The 24,613-nt window shown below is 30.0% G+C and overlaps 6 protein-coding genes across 8 annotated transcripts; 2 read left to right on the plus strand and 4 right to left on the minus strand.

Annotated features, from left to right (window-relative positions):
- Positions 1-449: 449 nt before the first annotated feature.
- On the minus strand, positions 450-2,325 carry LOC143195370 (programmed cell death protein 7). Its single transcript, XM_076402439.1, has 6 exons — positions 2,184-2,325; positions 1,880-2,131; positions 1,603-1,817; positions 1,085-1,241; positions 908-1,030; positions 450-847 (listed from the first exon to the last, which is right to left on the minus strand). The coding sequence occupies exons 1-6, from the start codon at positions 2,290-2,292 to the stop codon at positions 549-551; spliced, it is 1,155 nt and encodes a 384-aa protein (XP_076258554.1). The 5' UTR covers positions 2,293-2,325; the 3' UTR covers positions 450-548.
- Positions 2,184-3,097, minus strand: Tbca (Tubulin binding cofactor A). Its single transcript, XM_076402451.1, has 3 exons — positions 2,827-3,097; positions 2,636-2,766; positions 2,184-2,584 (listed from the first exon to the last, which is right to left on the minus strand). The coding sequence occupies exons 1-3, from the start codon at positions 2,931-2,933 to the stop codon at positions 2,469-2,471; spliced, it is 354 nt and encodes a 117-aa protein (XP_076258566.1). The 5' UTR covers positions 2,934-3,097; the 3' UTR covers positions 2,184-2,468.
- A 756-nt stretch (positions 3,098-3,853) lies between these two features.
- LOC143195388 ((E3-independent) E2 ubiquitin-conjugating enzyme UBE2O) lies at positions 3,854-13,020 on the minus strand. Its single transcript, XM_076402461.1, has 18 exons — positions 12,698-13,020; positions 12,505-12,636; positions 12,354-12,449; positions 12,160-12,303; positions 11,921-12,108; positions 11,705-11,869; positions 11,370-11,649; positions 10,082-10,291; positions 9,854-10,024; positions 8,884-9,168; positions 8,722-8,817; positions 8,473-8,668; positions 8,210-8,370; positions 7,919-8,154; positions 6,453-6,703; positions 6,227-6,393; positions 5,045-5,215; positions 3,854-4,968 (listed from the first exon to the last, which is right to left on the minus strand). The coding sequence occupies exons 1-18, from the start codon at positions 12,929-12,931 to the stop codon at positions 4,810-4,812; spliced, it is 3,342 nt and encodes a 1,113-aa protein (XP_076258576.1). The 5' UTR covers positions 12,932-13,020; the 3' UTR covers positions 3,854-4,809.
- On the plus strand, positions 13,015-19,866 carry Dis3l2 (Dis3 like 3'-5' exoribonuclease 2). Of its 3 annotated transcripts, XM_076402472.1 has the most exons (15): positions 13,015-13,391; positions 13,443-13,834; positions 13,885-14,023; positions 14,074-14,300; positions 14,364-14,571; positions 14,734-14,864; positions 14,913-15,087; positions 15,145-15,322; positions 15,383-15,460; positions 15,519-15,740; positions 18,139-18,359; positions 18,919-19,116; positions 19,168-19,252; positions 19,324-19,474; positions 19,529-19,866. In XM_076402472.1, the coding sequence occupies exons 1-15, from the start codon at positions 13,373-13,375 to the stop codon at positions 19,781-19,783; spliced, it is 2,679 nt and encodes an 892-aa protein (XP_076258587.1). In that variant the 5' UTR covers positions 13,015-13,372; the 3' UTR covers positions 19,784-19,866. The 3 variants fall into 3 exon arrangements, with proteins under 3 accessions (XP_076258587.1, XP_076258597.1, XP_076258604.1); XM_076402482.1 differs by lacking the exon at positions 18,919-19,116; XM_076402489.1 differs by lacking the exons at positions 18,139-18,359; positions 18,919-19,116; positions 19,168-19,252.
- LOC143195439 (cytochrome c oxidase subunit 6A2, mitochondrial) lies at positions 19,861-20,533 on the minus strand. The gene is made up of 2 exons (XM_076402551.1): positions 20,363-20,533; positions 19,861-20,253 (listed from the first exon to the last, which is right to left on the minus strand). Exons 1-2 carry the CDS (start codon positions 20,463-20,465, stop codon positions 20,021-20,023), a joined length of 336 nt encoding a protein of 111 aa, XP_076258666.1. The 5' UTR covers positions 20,466-20,533; the 3' UTR covers positions 19,861-20,020.
- A 182-nt stretch (positions 20,534-20,715) lies between these two features.
- Positions 20,716-22,950, plus strand: LOC143195435 (uncharacterized). The gene is made up of 4 exons (XM_076402537.1): positions 20,716-21,469; positions 21,524-21,734; positions 21,792-21,972; positions 22,461-22,950. The coding sequence occupies exons 1-4, from the start codon at positions 20,854-20,856 to the stop codon at positions 22,554-22,556; spliced, it is 1,104 nt and encodes a 367-aa protein (XP_076258652.1). The 5' UTR covers positions 20,716-20,853; the 3' UTR covers positions 22,557-22,950.
- The last annotated feature ends 1,663 nt before the right edge of the window (positions 22,951-24,613 follow it).

Consider the following 24,613-nt stretch of genomic DNA (forward strand, 5'->3'; position numbering starts at 1 on the left):
TTGCTGTATAAGTCAATACTTAGGCACAGTTGGACCTATGGTATTAAACTGTGGGGTACTACTATCAAATCTAACATAGATATGCTCCAGAGGTTCCACAAAAGTGTTGTGAGTCCTCGTCGATGCCCCATATTACGTCTCCAACAAACTAATTCAGCGCGGTATTCCCTTAGGACCCATAACGAGTGTGATTCGAACTGTTAGTGCAAAGTACTCTGAAAGACTGTTGGTGCACGCTTGAAAAACCCAGAATATCTCTTTAGTAGAAGACAGAAAAGCAACTTCATTCTTCACATAAAAAGTTAAATAAATAATGAAAGTGTTTCACATTTAAAATGCCTTTAATAAATACGCTTGTTCTTACTTTAAACTAGTGTTTTAATTTATAATTATTATGCTGGGTTCCATAAAACAAATGCTCCTGTGTTCATGTAATGAAAATAATAAAATTAAGTAGTATTATTATATTAAGTAAATAGCAAAATACAAAATAATTTTTTATTTTAACGGTACAAAATCTTGAATACTTCTGAAAGAGGCAAAAAACATTAAACTACAGTGTGATCCAAATAATGAGCCCATCTATCACTAACATTCGCATTGGGTAAAACCCAACCAATCGGTATCTTTGAACCATTTTCGTTACTAGATGGCACTAAGAACGTATCCCAACTTTTCCTAATAGCAACGAAGGTATCAACGTCCCTCTCAGCTGCTGTTAGTGCCAAAAACGTTGGATGACTGAACGAAGTCATGTGCTTTCCAAACAAGACCGTTTTCCACTCTTCTGCCAGTCTACGTTCTTTAACAAGCTGAGCTTGTTTTGAGTCCTCAATTTGATTTTTTTCTATTCATACAACATATATTAGGCTCATAAAAACTGAATAGTTATTATTAGTGTAATTACCTAACATAAGTTTCAATCCTTGCTCTTCGGTGAGATATGTTTTCAATGTGTTTTCCCACATTTTAATTAGTTTTTCTGTTGTTATATTAAAAGCTCGCCTATCTTCCAATGAAGTCTTTTCACCTAAATAGCAACATTACTACTATGTAATAACTGCAGAAAATAGATGAACTTTACCTCTTTGTGTTGCGACATTTTCTCTAACAGTCCTCAGTTTTATCAACGAACTAATTAAAGATAAATGTTTTCTAGCGTCGGATTTCTTTTTTGTTACTTCTGACAGAACCAAATCTGCATCCTTTTGCATTAGTTCCTCCATTTTAATTTTCTCTACCTAAACAAAATGTTACATGAACTTATACATTTACCATATCATACATAACCGTACTATATATAAAAATGTATTCTACTTATCCTATTTCTGGATAGAAATGAAGTATACATAAAAATATAAAATGTGTTTTTGGTAATGAATGTGCAGTGGTGAAGAATGAAATGATAATTGCATAAAATAAAAAAAGAAAATGTTAGCCTAGCATTTAAAAATTAATAACATACATTCAAAATTTTTTAGTTTCATATACTTTGTCTTTTAAGAATGTAATACACATTAATCCTTTGATTAAACAAACTACTTTGAAAACACTTTCATTTCACAGCCATTCATTAAACTAAATTTAAAATAAGTCAATCACCTCTTCTTTTTTATTAGTTAACCATTGGTCAATTTCCTTGTGTAACCTTTTCCTTTCTTCAGTCTCATCCTGTTTTTTGGCTATTCTATTATCACGCTTCTTTCGATCATTCCTTCTTTTTTTCTGTCGATTTTTAACAGATATTTTCAAGTGTTTTAAAAGATCTGGATGGTCAAATTTACACATTATTTTTGTAAATTCATCCTTAACGCAACCTAATGTGTTAACATAAAAATTAATATCAAATTATAATCAGAAAATAATATATCATTCTTACCAATTTCAATAGTTTTCTCCTTCCATTCGGCTGAGGAAATTGTGGCTACATTTTTCTCAAGACTTTCTTGAATTCTACTTAACTTTTCTAATAATGAAAGACAGTCTATTAGGTAAGTTTTAGCTTGATGTAATGTCATCGCATTATGCGGTACATTAATTTTTTTCAGCCTAGGCAATGCTTGATAAATATTGTTCTGTTGTAGCCATGATTCAATCCACAGCTCATCATTGGATTTGTTATAAATGTTTTCTGAAATTATCAGTAATCAATTTAAACTCCCAATATTATTATAACAAAATACCTAAAACATTTGATTTATCTAAGTTCTGTTTCTGAAATATCTGAGTAGCAACTTCAGAGGCATGACGACTAGTTGTGGGCATTGAATGGAAGTGATAGTTAAAATTCATTATTTTAACACTGTTACCTTAACTGTAGTTTTGTGAAATTGTAATTAATAACTAAATATTATAAATGCAGCCTTATAACTAATTATATTTTTTTAAAATGTAAGTCTTTGAAATTTAAAGCCTTATAGATGTATGGTAATTTATAATAGTCAATAAAGTGATAATATAATTCAAAATCAGCACATATGTATTTCTCCTGAATTAGGCAACTGTGCTTTAGCTTCCTCTAGAACCTTTTGTGCTGTTGAATATTCTTCAGTTTCTTTTAAGTCTTGTTCAGACTCTAATATCCCTATAAAATATGTGTTTAAAATCTAATACAATAAGTATAACTTACATTTACCCTTCAATTCTTCAAATGCTTTAGCTAATCTTCTCTGACAATCAGGAATCATCATTAAACTCTCTTGTAGCACTTCTTCCTGTTTTTTAACGTCATGCTCATCTCGCCCTTCTGTCTTATATTTTTGAATTCTTCAAAACACAAATTTATTGAATTATTTTATTAGTGTGATATAATATGAAATCGACTACCTATTCTTCTGCTGTTCAGCCTCTTTTTCATATACTGTTTTTTCCTTGGCTAACCTCTTCACTACACCTGTTTTAATTTTTAACGTTTTTATTCTCGGATCTGCCATAATAGAGTTAAAATGGTATGTAACTCAATGTTATAACAGCAAGAAAAATATATCGAACAAACTGACGTCTTATTTAAAAGATTAGGAAACTTTTAATACAAAGATCAATTATCTCTATGAAATCAAAGTGACTCATTTATGCCAAATATGATTATGCGTGATCTGCAGCAAAGGAATTTGCCATAAACGTCATTTTCAAATAAAAACTCCCAAGATAAAGCACTTAACGTTATTTTTTAAAAATACTTACAAAATTGATATTGCAAAAATTGTGTAATTTAGTTCTAATTATCCAATGTATTGTCACAGACTATTTTTGTATTCTGTAGATATACTGTAGAATAGGGAAGCCAAAAAACATCGATGTATCGATATTTTTGGCTCATATATCGATATTTTTATAAGTCAATATTTTTCCATATTTTTTCAAAAAAATTAAATATATATCTTCTATAAACTTTTTAAATTAGTAACCAATTTTAAAGGTCTAGTGTATTATGGTACTTGATTTTAAACGTTTTGTGTATCGATATTTTTGGTGCTGGGCGTTACTGTTATGGAGGCTGAAACAATATCGATAGATCCATATTTTCTGAAAAAAAATCGATATTTTTGGCTTATATACGGATATTTTTTTTAAATAAATTAAATATTTTTAATAAACCATTAAAATTGGTTTATCTAAAATATTACTACTTCTTAAGAAATTTAGAAATAATATATATTTTTTAGGCTAATATTTCATTATTTTTGTTTTTTCTTGTAAAATATGGATATTTATTTAATTATTGCAAAAAAATATAGACTGTAGGAAAATTTAAACACGAATTCTTTTTTGTTGTAGTGTTTTTTTTTTCAAGTTCATTAGTAGAGGGCGTTTTATAGTTTATTTATACAACCAATAAATGAAACAAAATATAATAACAGTAACAGTTTTATTAAGGAAAGTTCTAAAAAACCCTATACTCTACATAACAAGCTTGTAAAATTTCAATGTTGTAGGAAGAACATATTAAACGCGTTTTGTGCTTTTTAGCTGTCTTATTTCTGTATGTTAATAGACCTAAAAAAATGGACTTCTATTCAGCAATATTTTCTTTTGGACGGTCTTTCGTGGAACTAAATTCATAATTAAAACATGAATTTTAAGCATGTTAAGACAGCACTTGGTAATGTATCCTTCATTTACGATGTCCATTTTTTGGGTCATCTTAATGAATATAGCTAAATATGAAACTCTTAATTCTTTCGAAAATCCCCAATAAAAATCTCTTATTACTGAGTGCTTTTTTGTTACTGATAATTACAATTTTATCAGATAAATCAACTTTATGTTCAACGTTAAATAAATACATACAAATTATATTCATAAATTTCCTTAATTAATCGTTAATTAACTGTTAATGTTTGCAAGAAAAAGTAGCAAAAATGTTCATATAGATACTTTTACTATTTTTTACCTGAAAAAAGATTATTCCTCCAATATAATAAAAATCAAGTGGGCTAGCTCAGCCCAATTTAAAATATATTCTATAACAAACAACTTGTTACTTTTTCTTATACTTATAGATAATAAATAGAATGTTTAAGAAAATAAATAATTAGTAGGACTAAATAATAAATATTTATTGGAATCATTCATAATTTAAAGGAACTAATAGGCTAGTACAGGAAATCACAATATGTTAGTTAATTTGGAAACATTGCCCTATTTTCACATAAAAAGCATTAGTAATTAAAAATAAGGCAATTCTATAGTTTAGTACGAAATATACTTTTCAACAACATATAACTTTGGAATGGGGTAAAAAGCGCAAGAATACTAACTGAAGAGGCTTTTAAGGAAGTAAAATTTATCTTAGATTTGTCACTACACTCACACGACCTTCTCTGTTTTACTCACGCAATCATTATCCGCGTCCTTTTTCGTGAGACTATTTCCCAAAACATTCCTAAAGGTTTTTAAAGCTGTACTTAAAGAGAGCTTTAGGCCTTTACTGACAGGCATTAGCGGAAAGTCAGGTTTTAATGGATCCTAAATTAAGAAATGTATATTTAATAGTAAACCTCAAACCGAAATGAAACAAAATCCCATAAAATAAATTATATACCTCATCGCTGCAGAATTTTTCAAGTCTTTGGCAAAGTATTTCTCCATTGTGTGCAAAATGTCTCAATATTTCGTTTTTGAAAACATCTGGTGGATTAGAGAGCAACTCAGTCATGCTCTGTACTAACTTAAGTATCACTAATTCATTGTAAGTTCTAGAGTTTTCATATCCCTGAAACAGCAAGTACTATATTTCTACATTTTAAATTAGTATTACTCAAAAAAGTAATTGAAGATCGGCCATCACCTGTCAATTACGCGAACCGATATGTACGTAAGCCGCCGAGATTTGCTGGAACGTTGAACTAAACACATAGGGATTTAAAAAAGTTGACAAAACCCCTATAAAGTCGCATGATGAACGTTTTGAGCAATGGAAAGAGATCTTTATTTAACTCTACAATAACGACCTACTACATAGATTAGCAATTACGCCCGTACTTAATATTTCGGATAGTTTTATTTCCTGATGATAAAATAACCCGAATGTGGTAAGACCGCTGGAATGAATCAAATTAATCCATATGATCAGAGGCGTTGCTTTTTTCCATTCCTTTCAATATAATGTAGAGGCAACGTTATAGTGTTACCATCTCTCTTCTGATATAAACGTTCGAGCTTCGATCATTCCTTGATATAGTTCATATTGCCGAGATACAGCGAATCAGCTGCTATTATAAATTTCAATAGCATCTAATTAAAGTAAGTGAAGAAACATAGAAATGCAGACTGCAATGGTTTGAATATGTTTATCGGATAAGTGGTAAAAGAATTCTTCAAATTTCTATATGTAAATAGGCCTTTCAGAAAAATGATATATGGCAAAGCATTTATACTGATCTATCGAAAATGATTGACTACAGATACAGCGTTTGATGTAGAATTGCTTGTAAACAAATGTAGAATGCTGGTATTAATACGAAAGATACAAGTATTAATAACAATGTAATGCTTACTATCAATAAAAGGGTCATCCATCTCAATTATTATTTTTAATTAACTGCAAAATAGAGATAATTGGCATTCTAGACAATTTCTATACCTGCTTTAAAAAAAAAGATGCCTTTTGCACCTCACAAGCATTGGATTATTCAAAATTACTGCCTAACAAAGATATTCTGTAAATATGGTAGTTATCCATATGTAGATGAATTTATTTAAAATATAATAAGAGTGTACGTACCTGTTGAGTGTCAGTCTGTTTTTCATAGCCCGCTTCGTTATAATAAGGTTCTGACACTAGTATCAGCCCTTGAATAGATACTATTAACTGCAATAGCGTACTATCAGGACCCCATACTTCAGTACCTTTACCAACCCAAGTACCCAGAAGCGATATGCACACTTTACCTAAAATAAATTACTTATAACAAACCTAATTAGTCAACAGATTAATCAACACCAAGTACCTTCAACATATAAATTTGGATTTAACCTTTCTGAACTGTAGCTGATATAATGAACCATCGGTGGTGATCTTGGATAATCCACGCCCAATTGAATATCAAATAAAAATAATCCATCTTCATACGGCGTCTTTGCCGGCCCTTGTATCATAACACTCAATAAATCTACTCTGTTGCTGTAAGACCTGACCCACACGTTTTCTGGTAAAGATTCTTTTAAAAGTTTATATTCTTTCATTACAGCCTTGATAAACCTATAGAGACATTTCAATTGTTATAATATTGTTGGCGATAATTAGTTGTTAATATTAGATTTTAGAACAATTAACGATTTGAGATGAAAAAATTATCTTTACTTAGGTACAAGAAAAACCAATTTTCAACACCTTAAAATGTACAAAAGATAAGTTGACAATGAAACACTGTTCAAACAACTCATAAAATAGTTTAGCGCTTAAAAAATGAGCCTGAATAGTGGGGGAACTGACATATAAACACATAGAAAAAGAAAACAAACGTTTTTCAGTTAAATTATCTTAGCACTAATATGTAATAAGGTTTACTACTAATTACTTTTAATAAATCAATTAATTTATTAAAACCTTTATTAATTTATTAATTTTATTTAATAAAACCTAAATTATCCTAATTAATAAAAAGATGAGACCGCGATTAAAACTATCAAGAGACAGTTATAGCAGCTATTTTAGAACAATGTATGTCCAAATAAATATGTAAGAACTGGCGCTATAACCTTAACGAAGAGATGGGAGAACTTAGCAAGACAGCCTTAATAAACCAGATCAACCCTTTACTCAAGATTTTAAAGATGCTTCTTGTATAAAAGGTAGTTATAAAGGTAATACACTAGTTACTATACCAAAAAGTTTATCACCATAGATGAAAGTATTTTTAAAGGCTTTTGAGTGGTACTTATTTTCTATAAAACCCAATGTAAGTATCAATATGAGATAGTGATTAGTCAATTTAAATGTTTACCATTTTGCCTAGAATATAACATGATATAACGGTCCGCTGCGATTTCTCGGTTATGATTTGGGTTTAAACTTATTGGGATTTTAACTTTAAATTTATTAATCAACTGTGACACATTTCTTGCCTGCTGGAATGACATATCGCCAAGTGCTTATCGTTAAATTTAGCCCAAAAAATGGTTCTGTAGCGTTTACCGATGACAAGATGAATAAATACAGAGCAGTAACACTGCCGGCCCAAAATACGTACCAAACAGAATCTTTTTGAAAACTCAATACTACTAACAACGGGTTAAACAGATGCCAATTAAGATAGAAAAAGATACTGCAATAAAAGTAAATTTTACCAATTTAGGATATTCATTTTAAACTTCATAATTTTTTTTAAAATTCATAAATTGCTTTTTAAAAATATCTCAAATTTTAACCTTGCTAATTTTAATAATGTTCGGGATCCAATATGGTCACACTTACTTTTGCATATCGTTTGGTACAAATTTGCTGGGATAATAGAAATGAGTTGAAGGTGCTTCGTCCACTACATTATACCACTCGTTTTCACCATCAGGCGGTGCGTTATCGAGAAGTGAATTGTCCTCTGTAATTTTTTTCGGTTTCAGTGGACTGAGAATGGAAAACGAATCTTCTGGTGTGGTAGGGCAACTTGGTAATGGAGTGGAGTAAGCTGGTGTTGCCACATTTTCTGTCGCCTGGATAAATTCAACTTGTGTTAATATTCTAAAAGAAAGACCAAGCACGACTCACTTTTGTTAAAACACTCAAAGCTTGACTTCCTCCTATTCGACTGATGATTTCTGCATAAGCTAGATCCATGCGCGCTTTTAACGTAGATAATAACTCTACGCAAAGGTTCTCTTGTGAAATATAAGAGATTTCGACATTATCTGGAGTTAGCGGCGTTGTGGCTAAAATTGGAAATACCTAATGAATTTCTGTTATTATTGTCTACTTAAATATATAATAAAAAAATTAATTTTGACAACTATCTCGGTTCTGTCAATACTTACGGAGTACTTCTTTGTTCCCATCTTTTTTCTCAATTTCGGCATTGATTTTGTTCTCCAACCTAATCATTTTTTTAATGTTGTCTGATTCAGCCACCTTTATTTTTGTCATAGATAAGCAACTCTCGTTGGAGAATAACCTTCCTCTAAGTTCGACGTTTTGCGCCCTAGCTTTTTCTTTGGCTTGTGTAAGTAAAGCCTAATAAAAACGACAACACACTAAAAACATTGTTGCTTCGTTTAAAAACTTACTTGAAAATGTTTGCTTTTTAAGCTAAAAAATGACGTTCCCAATAATTTATCCAAATAGCTGGAATTTTCATACACCAATAACAAATCTTTGAGTATCTGCAATCATAAAATCGTGTTTCATTTAAGCTGCAAGTTTCGGTAGTGCATTACGAAGTGACCTACTGCGAAACTCTCCGTGATGGTGTGATTTTTGAAAGCCTCCTTTAAATAAACTATCCTAGATCTAACAAAGTCTAATCGAGCTGCCATATTTTGTAATACTGTTTCATTGGTTAAGTCTCCTCCGGCGTACGACTCAATACTTTCTGTTTCCCATGAAACTTTATCATCATCAGAACTATCTTCAGAATCTGAATATTCATAATCAGCTGTGTCAGGTATCAGTTCTATATCCTGCGGCCAACAGTGTTCTTCCTTATTTTTCAACCATTGTACAATAATATATCCCTATAACGTAGTTTCTATTACTGGTATTATTAATGTACTGTATTAAGATTTTTTCCATTAAAAATTACTATGAACAATACTGTCATTATTACTGTAAACAAAGTACCCTATAATTGCGCAAAAACTCGTCACACAGAATACAGACATTATTGAATATTCCTTGGAGGTCAAACAAATATGCTTTGCAGCTTTCCTTGACAAGTATTCAAATTTACAAGCTCCTTACACAGATATTCGGCAATTTCACACAAAGGTTTAATAATATAAAGTAAACTAAAGGCTTCCAAAGCAATAAAACTCAAAATTAAACAAGATAAAAATTTGAAATCAAAAGAAATGCAAGCAGGAGTGCCTCAAGGTGAAGTCTTAGTAGTTAACATAATCTGCTGGTTACTAGTCATGTCAAAACAATGACACTTCTATACCACAGTAAATTTATTCCAAACATATAAAAAAGAAAATAGCTGAACTGAAAATAAAATATAGATAAAACTTGGCCGCTTAGAGAAAATTCTAAAATGTTAATACAAGATATTAATGAGAATTGAAAAAAACTGAAAAGAGTGTAAATTGAGAGAACAGATTGGATGAACCATAGAAAGCAATTTAAAAATAGTTAAAGACAAATTAATGGCCGGTGCAGAAAACCAATTTTAATATAAATTGAATAAAAAATAATACATACCTCAACACAACTATCTACAACTTTACCCATTTTGCCTTCTTGTGTTGGTTTCGATTTTACTATACTGCCTGGCCTAAAGACAAATTTGGAATGTTTTTTCAAATCATAAACACTGAGCTCTTCTGTGTTAAGAGCTTGTGGCTTTTTATCGTTTTCTAGATAAATAAACCACTAAAATTAATATTATAGTTAACATTTATATTTATTTAAATTCGAAAATTTTCAAACCTTAACTGTAGCAGTTCTTTCAATGTAATTTACATGTTGTACCACACCGTAAGTGTCATTATCTTCCTTACTGTCATTGATGACCCATTCGCCTGGAAAAAATTCATGATCGTCCAGCGATATTGAATAGTAAAGTTGCGTAGATGGAATATCTTTCTCTTCTGTACCATCTTGCCATATAACAGTTACTTTAGATTCAACACATATGACCTACAATTACACATATTTGCTTTGAAATTCCCCTTTAGAAAATGAATAGAAATATTCAGTGATTCAGATCACATATAAATTTTGTTCTAATTTTTTATAATATTCAAAATGCAAAATGTGTTTCAATTTTGCATTCACACTACTTAATATTTTCATGGCAATTCACGCGTTTTGGCAAGGTTTATGTCTGTAATTATAACTTACGTCTACTCTTAAACCCATAGGAAAAGATACATGAATTATAATGATTTGGAATGAACCATTGGCTGATTTGCGAAAAATGGCTCAATGGCCATTTCCTCCAATAAATAATAATTTACTTCCGGTATCTACTAAAGGTAACGAAATAGAATCTGAAAATTATTTTCGTTTACAAACTCAATCGAATTAATTCTTGCTCAAATTCGGCCCTGGCTATGAAGACCGTATATTTGAAAGATAGATAAGTTAGACGTCTAGAGGTAGGGGTTTGGTTTATGTCAGAATAGCTTTAAATCCTCACTGTCGTTTTGAATCGTCGTTCAATAAATTTCCAATTCTTTCCGAGAAATAAAATGGCCTTTAAAGTAAAAGTTTTTTTTTGTTCCGGAAAGATCATAAGGATGTTCCTTTTGAATTCATTCAATTAACTAGAATAAAATGGTGAATTGAAGGTGCATAAAGACCCCTACTCATGAGCTATTATAAATAATTCATGGAATGCCGGCACAAGCATCACTGTTCAATGTGTAAGGCCACCAAAGGCAGACTGAAGTTGGTGTGAACTAACATAAATTTGGACGAAAGCTTACAATTCGAATACTTAAAATTATTTTCACTACAATTATAAACTGTCCAGGTAGGACAAGAAGTGAAGAAGAGCAAAACATATGTAAATCAAGATCATAGAAAAACAATAATTGCATCTGACCACTAATAGGATGATGCTTGGTGAAGATTTGTGACACCAATAGCATACTTTGATTGAGCATCTACAATGAATTGAATGAAATATAGCATTGGCATGTATCAATATTATTAGGAAATATTATCTAGTTTGATCAAACATTCATTTAGGTATAATTCTCAAGTATCATACCTCAACTGGTAAAGTGTGTCCAGCAATGATTTCATTTGGCTTTGGTGGATAGTGTTTCTTTTTAAGAATGTTTTTGGTATTACTCCCAATAAATGAAACCTCTTGGCTAGAAACCCCACTACCACCCTCATTGACTTCATCATCAGTATCTTCTCCTTCCTCAGTCCACCAATCATCTTCTGTATCGTCTGTTTGAAATAATGGTGATGTTGCCTCAACTGAAGTAGGTGTTACTACATGTAGTAGTAATGAACTTCTAACTCTAGGTACCCTCGAATTACTAGAAATTTATTTGCTATTAAATTTAGAGTAAAAATGTAAGTTTCACGTAATACATTTTACTGACTATATGACGAACTTTAGGCAATTCACTACGGTTTAATGATAACTTTCTGATCCAATCTTTTTTTTTTAATATTACGTCATGGGAATTCAACTTTAGTAGTCTTCTCTCAGCCAGTTCTAAACAAGTATCGCTTGGATGTTCTAAAACTTTCAATCTAAAAATGTAACTGTTTTTTAAGTAATATAATATGTGTTTAATTTTTTACTTCTTAACATCCTCATCTTTTATTTCATAAATATTTGAATAACCTGAAGTATGACTGTACAGTGCTACTTCTATATGTACATCACTAACATGCTGAATAGTGAATCTTTGACGCTGTTGTAAGTTTCTCTTCATTAATTTGGTTTTTTTTATCCAATTTGGCTGTTCAAAATTAGCAGGAATACATATCTAAAATAAACTAATTACTAAACCTTACAAAAACAAAAACTAGTGAGTTACCACTTCTTGGCCTGGATAATATGTATCAAAAGATATTCGATTTCTTTTTGAAAGCCAATAATCATCCAAATCATTATTTATACTTGTTAAAACTTCTACTACGGATCCGTCTTTGGATTGCATTGACACCATCTGATCTATATTCTATAATTGTTATAATATTTATAACATATCAAATAATCCTATTAACTTACCTCAATTCTTCCAAATTTATTTCCAAAACAAACCGCATCATCTACATCATATGGTCGAACACTGTGTAATCGTTCACTAGAAATATGTTCTAATACCTAAAATGCACGAGCACATCAATTACCATATTAATTCCATGTAACATAAAACCACCTTATCAGTCCCAACAATTTGAATTGTTGCTACTTGCTTAGTTTCTTTACAATAGCCTCTTTGAGTTTCTTTGTCCTTTTCTAATCTTCTAACAATATCACCAGGAATTATACTTCTGTTTATTAGTCGAACCTGTATGATGGTTAAATGTATATTTTCAGTTAGTACCATATATTACAAATATTTTACTAACGGTGCTTTGGCGCCAAATTTGCTCACGAGAACTGTTACTCCATAAAACTCTAATTTGTCCTTTTTGTAAAGCTTGTGCATCATCAATATCATCACTTGAAGCTTCATAAGAATCAACAACAACTCCAAATATTATTTTCTTATGTTTATCAAATCTATACACCACATCATTGGAGTAAAATTCTTTGACTTTCTCTTGAGACATTTTTACAAACCGATTTTGATTGAAAGACATACAATTACTACAATTTGAAGGCTATGGAAAAAACGGCTTATTTGATTTTTTTCAGCGCATGACACGAATGTAAACAAAAAATTGACAATAAAAACAATCAGCTGATACATTTAATGTTGGCTATCCTGTGCACAAAATTAATTTTTTAATCAATAATTTTTCATTGTAAATTGTATGTGATATGCCGTATGTTATATTTCTATTTAATTGTTAAATAAATTTAGATTTTGTGTTTGACACTATAACAAGTATTTTATAAAAATAGGAGAAGAAATGGATTATGGCAATAATTAATTAGATGATTGATTATTTAACGTTATCTTTAACGAGATTAACCTGCAGGAAAATCTGATTATATGGTTAATATATCAGATAACGTGGTATCATTGAATTTGATAGTTTTTTTTTATACAAGTTTTATAATTACATTGAAGGGACATAATGGAACTTCCTACAAAACGTATGTTATTTATTCAATTGTATATAAGTATTAATTATTGATATGTTTTAGTAACTCCGAAGAAAACAAACAGAAGAAAGAAAAGATCTAAATCTGGACATAAAAAACCTGCAATAAATAGTGTCAATGTGATATCTAAAAATATTAGTGAATTGTCATTAGATAATAATTGTAAGAATAACACTTGTGAGATAAAACAACATAGGCAAAAATTCAACAAAGAAAATGAAGATGTTAATAATCATCTTATAGAAAATAATTATGCCTTTAAGATTTTTTCATCAAAAAAATATTTATGCCATTTTTTTAGACGTCGAAGTGTAAATAGTAAATTTATTAATTTAAAGTGTTACACAAATGCAGCTCAAACATATGTATTTACAAGTAGATTAACATCACTTAACAAATCAAGACAAGTGCAATTAAAAAATTCTCAATTAAAGGTATTTTTGCCTCATAAAATAAATTAATTATTTGTACCAAATATTTGTAGTGTGATGTTCAAACAGATCATGTAAAAGGAATAAATAATTTAACTAAGAACAGTAAACACACAAGGAAGAAAAGACTTGATAAACAAGTAAAGGAAGAACTATTTCCTACATACTTCACTGAAACAGAAGTTGAAGAAGGTATATGGTGTGTTTATTGGATTATAGAAATATTTTAATGACTTTTTAAGGTTTAAAAAGTGGTCAGCTTATTAAAGGAACTGTTAGAATTAATCCAAAAAATCCACAACATGCTTTTGTTAGTAATACTGATAGTACACAGCCTGATTATTTTATTAAGTCTGTTCTTGACAGAAATCGAGCTTTAGAAGGGGATGAAATAGTTTTGAAATTGAAACCTGAAGAAGAATGGATGGATGGACAAAAAACAGCTGAAGTGGTTTATATTTTAAATGAGGTGTGTTTCTCAGAATTTGTTATTTTACAAATTTATATTTTGTCATCACGGAATGCTTTTTAGGTTCATTCTAGGATGTGTGTAGGAATTTTAAAACCTTTAGAGCACAATAGTGAATATGCAGTCTTAGTTCCAAGGGATAAAAGATTGCCAACCATTCATATATGTTCACTTTCTTGGCCGGGGGGTTTTGCTAAAAAACCAAAACTTTATCAAAACATCTTATTTTCTGTTAAGATTTTAGAATGGAATGTCACAACTCATGCTAAAGGTAAGTTCAAAATTGGATAATGTAATCATAATGATATACAAGCTATATTACATGAAAACCTTTAAACCTTTGCATATCTAATAAATAAGTGATTTTAACTTGTATCAATTAATATTGAATAATTTAAAGGAAACAAACATGATGGTAATATTCATATTTTAGGCATAATTGTGGACCAGATCGGTTTATGTGATGATTTGAAGGCAGAAACCTTATCAATCTTAAAAGAGTTTTGCCTTGACGTTACCCCATTTAATATAGATCAAATTAAAGATTATCTCCCCAAAACGAAGGTATGTCTTTGTGGAATTAAGTTTGTGTTACTTTAACTATAATTTTAGAATATTCCTGAAAAAGAATTTCAGTATAGAGAGGATATCAGAACTGAGTGTATTTTCACAATAGATCCTCTAATGGCTAGGGATCTAGATGATGCAGTATCTGTCAAAAAGCTATCCAATGGTCATTATGAAGTAGGTGTTCATATATCTGATGCTAGTTACTACTTACCTGAAGGTATTGCTTTTTTATTTCAGATAATGTTATGTTATTCATTATAGAATATATATTTAGGGTCTCCATTGGATGATACTGTATGCAAAAAAGCAACAACTATTTATTTGGTCAATAATATTTATCACATGTTACCTGTAAATCTATGCTTACATTGTTCGTTGTTACCTGGCGAGGATAAATTAGGTTTTTCAATATTTTGGGAAATGGACGAAAATGGACAAATATTCAGCACGCGGTATTTAAAAGTTTGCAGATAAGCATTATTTAATATTTTAATACGGGATTTGTTATTCAGATTTGCAAGAACGATATTAAATTCTTGTGTACAATTGGCATATGAACATGCACAACAAATGATTGATGATCCAGATAAGTAAGGCTAAAATCTAAATATGCATACATATATATTTGATATTGATATATTTATTCAGAGAGTTTACCGCTGATGAATTGCCAAAAATTCATAATGGATTTACACCTAAAGACCTAAGCAACACCATAAGTGTATTACAGAAAATAGCTTCCAATTTAAGAGAAGCCAGAATCAGGAATGGCTCATTAAGAATTGACCAAATCAAGCTGCTCTTCAGTATAAATCCTCAGACAGGAGAACCATTGGATTTTATGGCATATGAAAATAAGGAAGCTCATAGGTAAGCAGATGCGATTAACCAAACATTAGTTATTATAACGTTATTAAATTTACAATTCGATTACACAATCTTTTAAAACTTGGTACTACACCTTCCTATTTCTTGGCCCTTACTTACTGTTTGAAGAAATCACACTTGAGTATCAATAATTTGCTTTTCTCCTATGCTATACATGCTCAAATAATTTGATATTTTTGAGTCTGAATCCTATTTAACATTGTCTAAGAGTTGCACTACCTCAATGTTAACGTGGGTTTTTCGCAAATCTTGGTTATGAGTCTCTTCATTTCTTCTATGACTATTGGGATCTGTAGATCTCAGTGTAAGTATTTGTTTCTGAAGTAACTTGATTAATTTATCTCAACATCCCAATAACTGGTTTCATATAAATGAAGACTAGTTTTTATAAGTATTATTTTATTATTTTTTTATGTTCATTCTAAGGGAGGCTTGAAGCTATGTTCATCTCGACATACAGGCTGTTATTTAGAAAATTTTGTATTTTAAATTGCTTTGTGATGCAACGGTTAATGCACAGGAAAATTGATCGCAATATATACCGACCACGAGGTGACCCCAGTGATAGTTTGCTACAAAAGTTGATAAAGTAGTTCCATGAAACAGTAGCATCTCCATGTATCTAGTAGCATTTATATACTTTTTATACTCTAAACATGTATAATATTGTCTGCGACAGTATCAGTACTTATTCCCTACATATTCTTATCAAATGTACATGCTTACACATATTTTTTAATAACCACTCGGAAGCATTATATTAATATTGATATATATCACTGATACTGAACTGATAACTAGTTATATTTTACTTTATCGGCCATTGCGTGATCTTTGGAAATTACCCCATGCTGATAATTTTGTTGGTATTGTCACATCTAAAATATATTATAATGTTTATTCATAGTTTAGTTGCGTCTTCAAATGAATTTTGTTCCAGTGATATATGATAGTATACAAAACAGATACTTATTGGGATCAATATATATTCATAAACTCAATTTGTCGTCTCAGATTCGCTATAGCTAGTTCATTTCTGCGATTGATAATAAAAAAAAAACTAGTATCTTGTAATTTTTTTCTAAATTTCGTTAAATTTTTAAAACCACATATGGCCACATAAAAAATTAAGTTAATGAAAACTAACTATAGAAATAGCATATAATAAACATAATCAGATGTAGTTCATCATAATGCACATGTGGAGAACAAACCAATTAGGTATTACGTTCTTTTGATTACAAAATCCAAATATTCCCATTGGGTACAGTATACTTTGCATTGCTGCTATGTTATACCCATATTTATACCTATATACATTCTGGTGATGCTGCTTCGTTACATCCCAATTGCCGATTTTGGCTTCAGTGATTTAAAAGTGATGATTTTAATGTCAATGGAAATAGTTTGAAGACAATGCAAGACTTGTTGGGAAAAAACTAAAAAGCCTTAAGCTCTCAAATAACCTTAAGACAGTTTAGCAGTTGATTCATCAACTTCCTTCCACGCGTTTTGATGCAGATACAGTTTACAGCTAAATGGAAGATGAAAAACCACACGAATTGACTCAAAATGCCATTTTGAACCATTGCAAATGGTTTCATTGCTTGTCAGGAAAAAATCTGTGCATATGGTGGGATCGGTAAGGTGTTGTGTATTACAAGCTGCTAGAACCAAATGAACCTGTTACTGCACATATCTACCAACAGCAGCCTTCTAACAGACACATATCCTCCCACTTGCATAACAATACTCGGTAACACGTTGCAAGAGTTGTTAATAATGATATATTACTGTAATTCCAACTGACCATACATAGCGTTCTTTATTTGCTACTTGTTCATATTGATGCAGTATGGCTTGGCGGCATATGATTTTTAAATGCTAAACCAACATCGTTATTCCGACACGATATCGCCATGTTGTGAATTTGATAGCAAAAAGTTATCAAAAACGACGAAGGATATTTTGATTAATATATATTATATATGGTTCAAATTTTCCTCAATAAATACTTTTTGAAAATGAAGCATTGATCATGGAGATTCAAGCATTACAATTTTTTTTATTTAGGTTGGCTTCTAGGTATTTTGCAGTGGTTCAATCTCCGTTTAATTCATATTTTATTATTTGACACTTTTCTCAATACCATCAATTTTTTATTTTTCTTATTTCATCTTTTTCCATTCCCATATATTCAGTTGCACGTTTGCATTACGTTCAAAAAGTCACATTTTACTTCGTTTGATCATCACAATGTTGATCTTCCTTTTTCCTGCTATCATACACTCTGTTATATATTTTTTTGTTTTACAGTAAATAATAACAATTTTGTTATTTTATTTCCATAATTTGATCAAAAGGAAACCTTATGTTTTAGGTTGATAGAAGAATTTATGTTATTGGCAAATATCTCGGTAGCAAAAAAAATATATGACTCATTCCCAGACATAGCATTTTTAAGATGTCATGAACCGCCAAAATATACAATGTTGTTAGCCGCACAAAGATGTTTAGAGACTTGCGGTATACATATTGACATTTCATCAAGCGGCGCCATTAGCAACAGCTTGAAGAAGTATATTACAGAAGATTGTCAAGGTAGCTTTAAATAATTTTGGATATAAAGGAAATGTTAGCATTAAAAGTCTTTAGAAACAAATGACTTAGACCTGTAATATTGGCTATATCAGAGAAGCTTTAGGGTAAGGTGTTGTGCATTATTCGTCATTTGTTTCCACAATACAATGAAAATTCCAGAGCAACAATTTGTGTAATAAATTACTTTTTCATTACACTTTTATCAGTGATATTGATATCTGTTTCTTGAGTGTTTTACTCTAAATTGAACGAGTAGCTACTAATCTAATAATTATTATTACCAATTAATTTTTATTGGACCCTTATTCTTAACATACTGATATTTCACCACTAATTTATATAAAATACTATTATTTTAACCATGTAGTGTAGTATCATGTTAGCCATATCTCCGAAAATATCTTTTTTGTAAGATTGAAAAACTATCTTAAGGGTATATTCTTGAAGGGTTAAGCTTAGAATGTTAAAAAAAAACTAGTTTTTCAATTTCGAGACTAGAATACCCTTTAATTATAAGATAATAAAAGTTTTATATTCTTAAACGATTGTTTCAAAATAGGTTTATGTCGGAAGATAGTTCTGAATCATATATTTACTAAACCAATGACAAGGGCAAGATATATTTGTGCGGCCAGACAGAAAAATAAAAATGTTTTCAGTCATTATGCACTTAATGTTCCAATGTATACCCATTTTACGTCACCGATTCGAAGATATGCAGATATTATGACTCACAGATTATTGGCTGCAAGTTTAGGTACGGTTTGAAATAATTAAACTAGACTTAAGTCAGATTATTATTTTAAAGGATATTGTGAGAAGCCTCAGTGGACTGTGGATCACGTACGGGCAATAGCAAATAATTGCAATATAAAAAAATATAATGCTAAAAGGTATGAGGATATTTCATATTAATATTAATCACAATATATTCGTATTTACATATATAATTACTTTGTTATAGAGCTGCAGAGGCAAGTAGCGATCTTTACTTAGCTGTTTACGTAGACAGCCACCAACCTTATATTCAAGATTGTGTCGTCATTGATGTAAAAGACAGATCACTTGATGTTATAGTGATAAAGACTGGAAGCTGCGTTCGGGTCCACCAAAATGTATGTCATTTTATATGTTTTCCTGTCTAATATTTACATTTAATCTTTTCTTAGAAATGTCAAGGTCAACCAAAATGGGATTTGGAGACGATTCCCTCTGCTGCATTGGACAGTAATCAAGATTCAGACACGGAAAGGAATAAAAAGATATACAGATTGATTCTAACATACCCCCCAACAAAGGTGTATCATAAATCACAAACTGTAATTATAGAAATGTTCTCCATTGTTAAAGTAAAACTGAGCAAGCTTCCTAACAAATATAAATTGAACGCATATATGTTGAGACCAAAAATTTCACATCGATAAAATTGTTAAAAATATATTTTATATATTGAAGGCAGGAAATACTAAAAATAAACGGTCTTTTAAATAAAGACAAAAAGTGTGAAGACTTAATTTTATATTTACTAAGTGCATATTTTATAGTAGAATATTTTTATAGTTCAATAAAAACAACCTTTCTACAATCTACTGTATTAGAAACAAATATTGTAACAATTAAATTTAAGGATGACAGTTTATCTACTAATGGCTTCAATAACTTCAAGCTTCATAGCCAGTAGGAAGTGCGTTGGTGTGTGGGTTGTGGATTAATCCATGATTACCATCACGCCATGGGAACCTCTTTGTACGGACAGCTAAATACTCATACTTAACAAATTCTGGTCTACTATGACCTGCATGTTGCTGATGGGCAAGGTAACAGTTTACTGCGCATAGAGCAATTGATGGTAGTGCCACAAAGATGGAAAGTTTTTGCCATAGTTTATATCCACCTAAAACAAATGTGACTTTAATAAAATAAACAAAATAATTATAAGCAAATACAAATATTATATGGAATATATCTTACGTAACAATATTTAGGTTAAGTGCAAATTTTACCTTCGTGAATTCCAGAAACAGCGGATGGCCCTTCAACCTGAACAGATCTTCTTGCTGAAGTCTGAATAAATCTTTTTACTGCGTGATTTAAAACAGTAGCCATCGCCAATATATTCCACAGACAACTCTTGCAATCCCGGTGATAAAACGTCAAAGTATACTGCTGTCAAATATAACAACAGGATGGGTAATAGTAAGAAAAAATATTTTAATTTTAAAGTAGAAATTGGTATATGAAATATATAATATACTATGGTAATTTATGTTTTAAAGAACATAATTGGTTAAAAAATTATTACATTTTAAATATCATAATTAAATTTATTTATAGGTTGGTGATCTATTGACAGGTAGGCAAAATGGCCCTTTTTAGGTTAAAATGCATCATATTTTTTATAATATGTTTTTGCCGATATTTATCTCCTAGATCTCGTTAATACCCATAACAATACATTATTATTGTTAACTCCAGTGCTAAGGTTATTGCAACAATGACTCAAGCATATTGTGAAATTTGCCGACTGAAGCAGCCAACTGTAAGAAGTTTAATTTCCCATTACATCAGCAAGCATTCTAAATTTAAACTTGCCCGCGAAATATTGAGATTGAGTGTTTTAAAAAATACACCAAAGGTTTTGTTTAAGAAAGATAGATTTAATACTGAAATAAGATCTGAAAATAGAAGAAAGGCTGAAACATTATTCTTAAGTGATAATATTCATATTTTATACAGAGATAATGAACTTATTATTAGAGATGATAAAAGTTCTGTGGATATGGAGTTTTCCTTTGATGAAAATTCTTGCGACTCAAAGGATTTTATTGTTAATGGAAAGTCACAATATTCAAAATCAGAAATTAGTCATGGACAGAATATGAATAATAATATTGTAGATCAATATAACAAAAATAAAACTAAATGTGATATTCAGAAATTTAAGGATTTTCTGCAAACATCTTCTAGTAGCGCTTCTTCTGAAGACCTCTCAAAAAAATTTTCGTTTCGAAAAAAAATTAGGAAAAGAAGAGATACAAGAGAGAAAGCTCGTCATTATAAAGTTAATATAACTAGATTAAATAATAATTGGTCTTTACATGAATCTACAGGTGATTATTACTCAAATTAAGTGTCTTTGTATAAAGTATTTTTTCATATTGTAGGTGAATTTTACTACTGTAGATGCCGAGATGATCAAAAAAAGGGTTGCTCAAATGATATAAAAATTAATTCAGATACAGAATCTGCTTCAGATACCAGTAAGATAAGTAATTACAATTACAATCCAAAGGTATTCTGTAGTAAATGTGGAAATGGATATCGCGAAGAAAGTATGTTAATAGAACACATGAAAATACATGAGACACATTGTAGGTAGGACAAAGCGTTTATTGTGTAAAAATGGCTCCAGGCATATTAATTTAATTTTAGAGTCTGCAATGAGATATTTCCAACTGAACAAACCTTTAAACAACACATACAGACTCATTTATTTAAAGTATTTGTATGTCATATTTGTAATTATGAGTTTCCTGTTAAAGCTATGCTGCATAGACATTTAGATTATCATGTAGAGGATTCTATAATGGAATCTGTTATTGACATGGAAGAGGTTAGTTTAACTGCATTTTTTACATTTCAAATGAATATTTGTTTTTATTTATTATTTTTTGGGTTTTTTGATTGATTTATAGAGATCAGCTTTGAGATGAATTATAAAAGTTGAAAATTTGTATAGACCTCTACGTTACAAAACTTACAAAATTACATTTTCTTGCATATATCTGTCTTTATAAAAATTAAATGTTATTTGCGTAAAGCATTGTTTAACATATTCACAATTAATCATTTTTGAAATTAACCCCATATGTAGTGTAATGCTTTTTATATATATTGCCCTTCATTCCCAAGTGAGATCCCTAATGTGACTATAGGATGAATCACCTATTTCATATTCAAGTGTATTATACTCATATACCTCAGTATTATACTCATATTGTTCTAACTAATTTAGGGATTTTAAACATTTTAAGAACCATTTATATAAATTAGTTTTTGAAATAATTATCTATTTTCATTGTTTATTGCTTATGTTTCTAGGATTACAATTTAACTCCTTGTCCTATGCCCAACATGAATTATCAAACCAGTATTACAAATATACTCCATTATTTGGGAGATACAAATGATATTTAACTCCAGCTGTAATAAGGTGAAGTTGACTGTGATATTTCATTACTTTATTGTTATATTATTACTGGTTATTTCCATCAAAGCAATATATAAATTGTTATAATATTCTTAAAAAATATTAGATGTATATTTAAAGAGTATATGTAAAGCACTTATTTCTGTATGAATTATCTATTAGAATCGAGTGAAAAAATTTGAACATAGTGTTGTAAAGTATTTTGAATTCGTATTCATTTCAATTTACATTCTGGAATTTGAATATTTCTGTTTTTTTTTTGTTGGAATTTATATTTTTTGAGTCGATTCTAATGTGATATGTTTTATTTAAGAAGGGGCCATCTATTTATTTGTAATATCGTCAACATTTTGATTATAATCAAATATACATATGTGAAAATAACGTTAGAGTTGTTTTCTTTACGACTTTTTAACACGTTTTTAGGTTCTGCATCATCACTGCTTACATGTTTATTCAGTTTTGTTTTAGTATTTAGATAATTGTGATTTATTCTTAATCTAATTAATGTAAACACTTTTTATTCTTATTTGGAAGACTATGTCTAACATGATTCTGTGGGCTCATAGTTTCTTTGGCAACACTAAATGTTTATGTGGTTTAACGTTGGCATTATAGAAAACAACGACCTCTCCGACCTTTTATGGATCAATTCTGGCTGGTTTTTTTTTAATTGCCTTGTCCAATAGAGTCGAATAAATGATTTATCCAGGTTGGCGCTGCTTATGATGGACAATTCCTTTTCAATTCTACCAGAATTCTTATTATCGTTTCCCTTGGCATCACTGAGGATATACTAAAACATTTGCAAGCCTTTATAAAGCATCCATTGATTTCAACCACGAGATTTTTGCACATTATTATTGTACATAATGTTTTTGCCCATAAGCGTACGTTTCAAAAATTACTAGGCTTCATTCCGCTTCAACAAAGATTCATAAATGGATAATCTGACTATTAAATTGTTCATTGTTAATTCACGTAGAGTTCCAAGTCTTTTGTTTTTAAACTGTTTTATAATTGACGTATAGTTTAAGGCCGTATCGATGTTGCGCCAAATAAAATATGTCGGTCTACATCGATCTGCTTATGAATTTTATCGATTTTTTCAACGATTTGTCGAGGTTCATCTTTAACATCAATGAAAACTACTTTATATTTGGAACGTTTTGTGGAATTCTCTCATATGCGTTATTGTTTTAAAAAGCGTTCTATGATATGAGGCTTGAAAGCCCTTTATTAGGAAAATATTAAATTAAATTTTCTACAATTTTATATTTTAAATAGATCATTAGGGATCAGGTAGAAAAAAAATAGTTTGTTGCCTGGAATGTTGAATATAGACAATAGTTTTAAAATATAAACTATGTATATCATTATTAGTAATAACATAGTGAGCAATTTAAGAAGGGCGTTTGAAGCAATATATAAATTTTTTGGCATGTTATGTTAATAATGAAATTTTCATATATCTGATCTGTCAGATATTTGTGGCGTCTTCATAATGCACGGTTCGCCAGAAACCGTGGACGCTGTCACCATCTCCTGGAATTTTTTAACGAAAAAAGTCGTAAAGGTCTTTAGCAAACTTCAACATCTGCCTTGAATTTACCTGAAATTCCATAACATTCTCAAGTATATAATACATGTACGCTCTTAATTCCTTATCTATAAACAGTTTGGAAGTAATAAGCCACCTTAAGGACTCCTATAAATAATAAACTTGTATATTTTTCCAGTTACTTCAGGTATTGCCTTTTCGTTTATTCATTGCATTCATTTGTATTCAATGTTCTGAAACAATCACAGATCCATAACTTAAATTGGAGTCTGTTTAGAAACCAAATGAAACACAATTTTTTAAAGACATTTATTTGTACAGAAATGCATGTACAAATTAAATAATTGTACTAAATATCAACAAAATAGAAACACACATAAAAAACAAGTTTGTTAAATAAAAGTGCTCCACTTTACAAATCTATAGCAACATATTTAAATAATGGCACTCCTGGATAATATTCATTTTTACTAATGAACAAGA

The sequence above is a fragment of the Rhynchophorus ferrugineus genome, unplaced genomic scaffold (genome assembly GCF_030347505.1).
Source record: "Rhynchophorus ferrugineus isolate W39M unplaced genomic scaffold, kcgeb_rfMv2 rfM1, whole genome shotgun sequence".
In the NCBI taxonomy this organism is placed as follows: Eukaryota; Metazoa; Arthropoda; class Insecta; order Coleoptera; family Curculionidae; genus Rhynchophorus; species Rhynchophorus ferrugineus.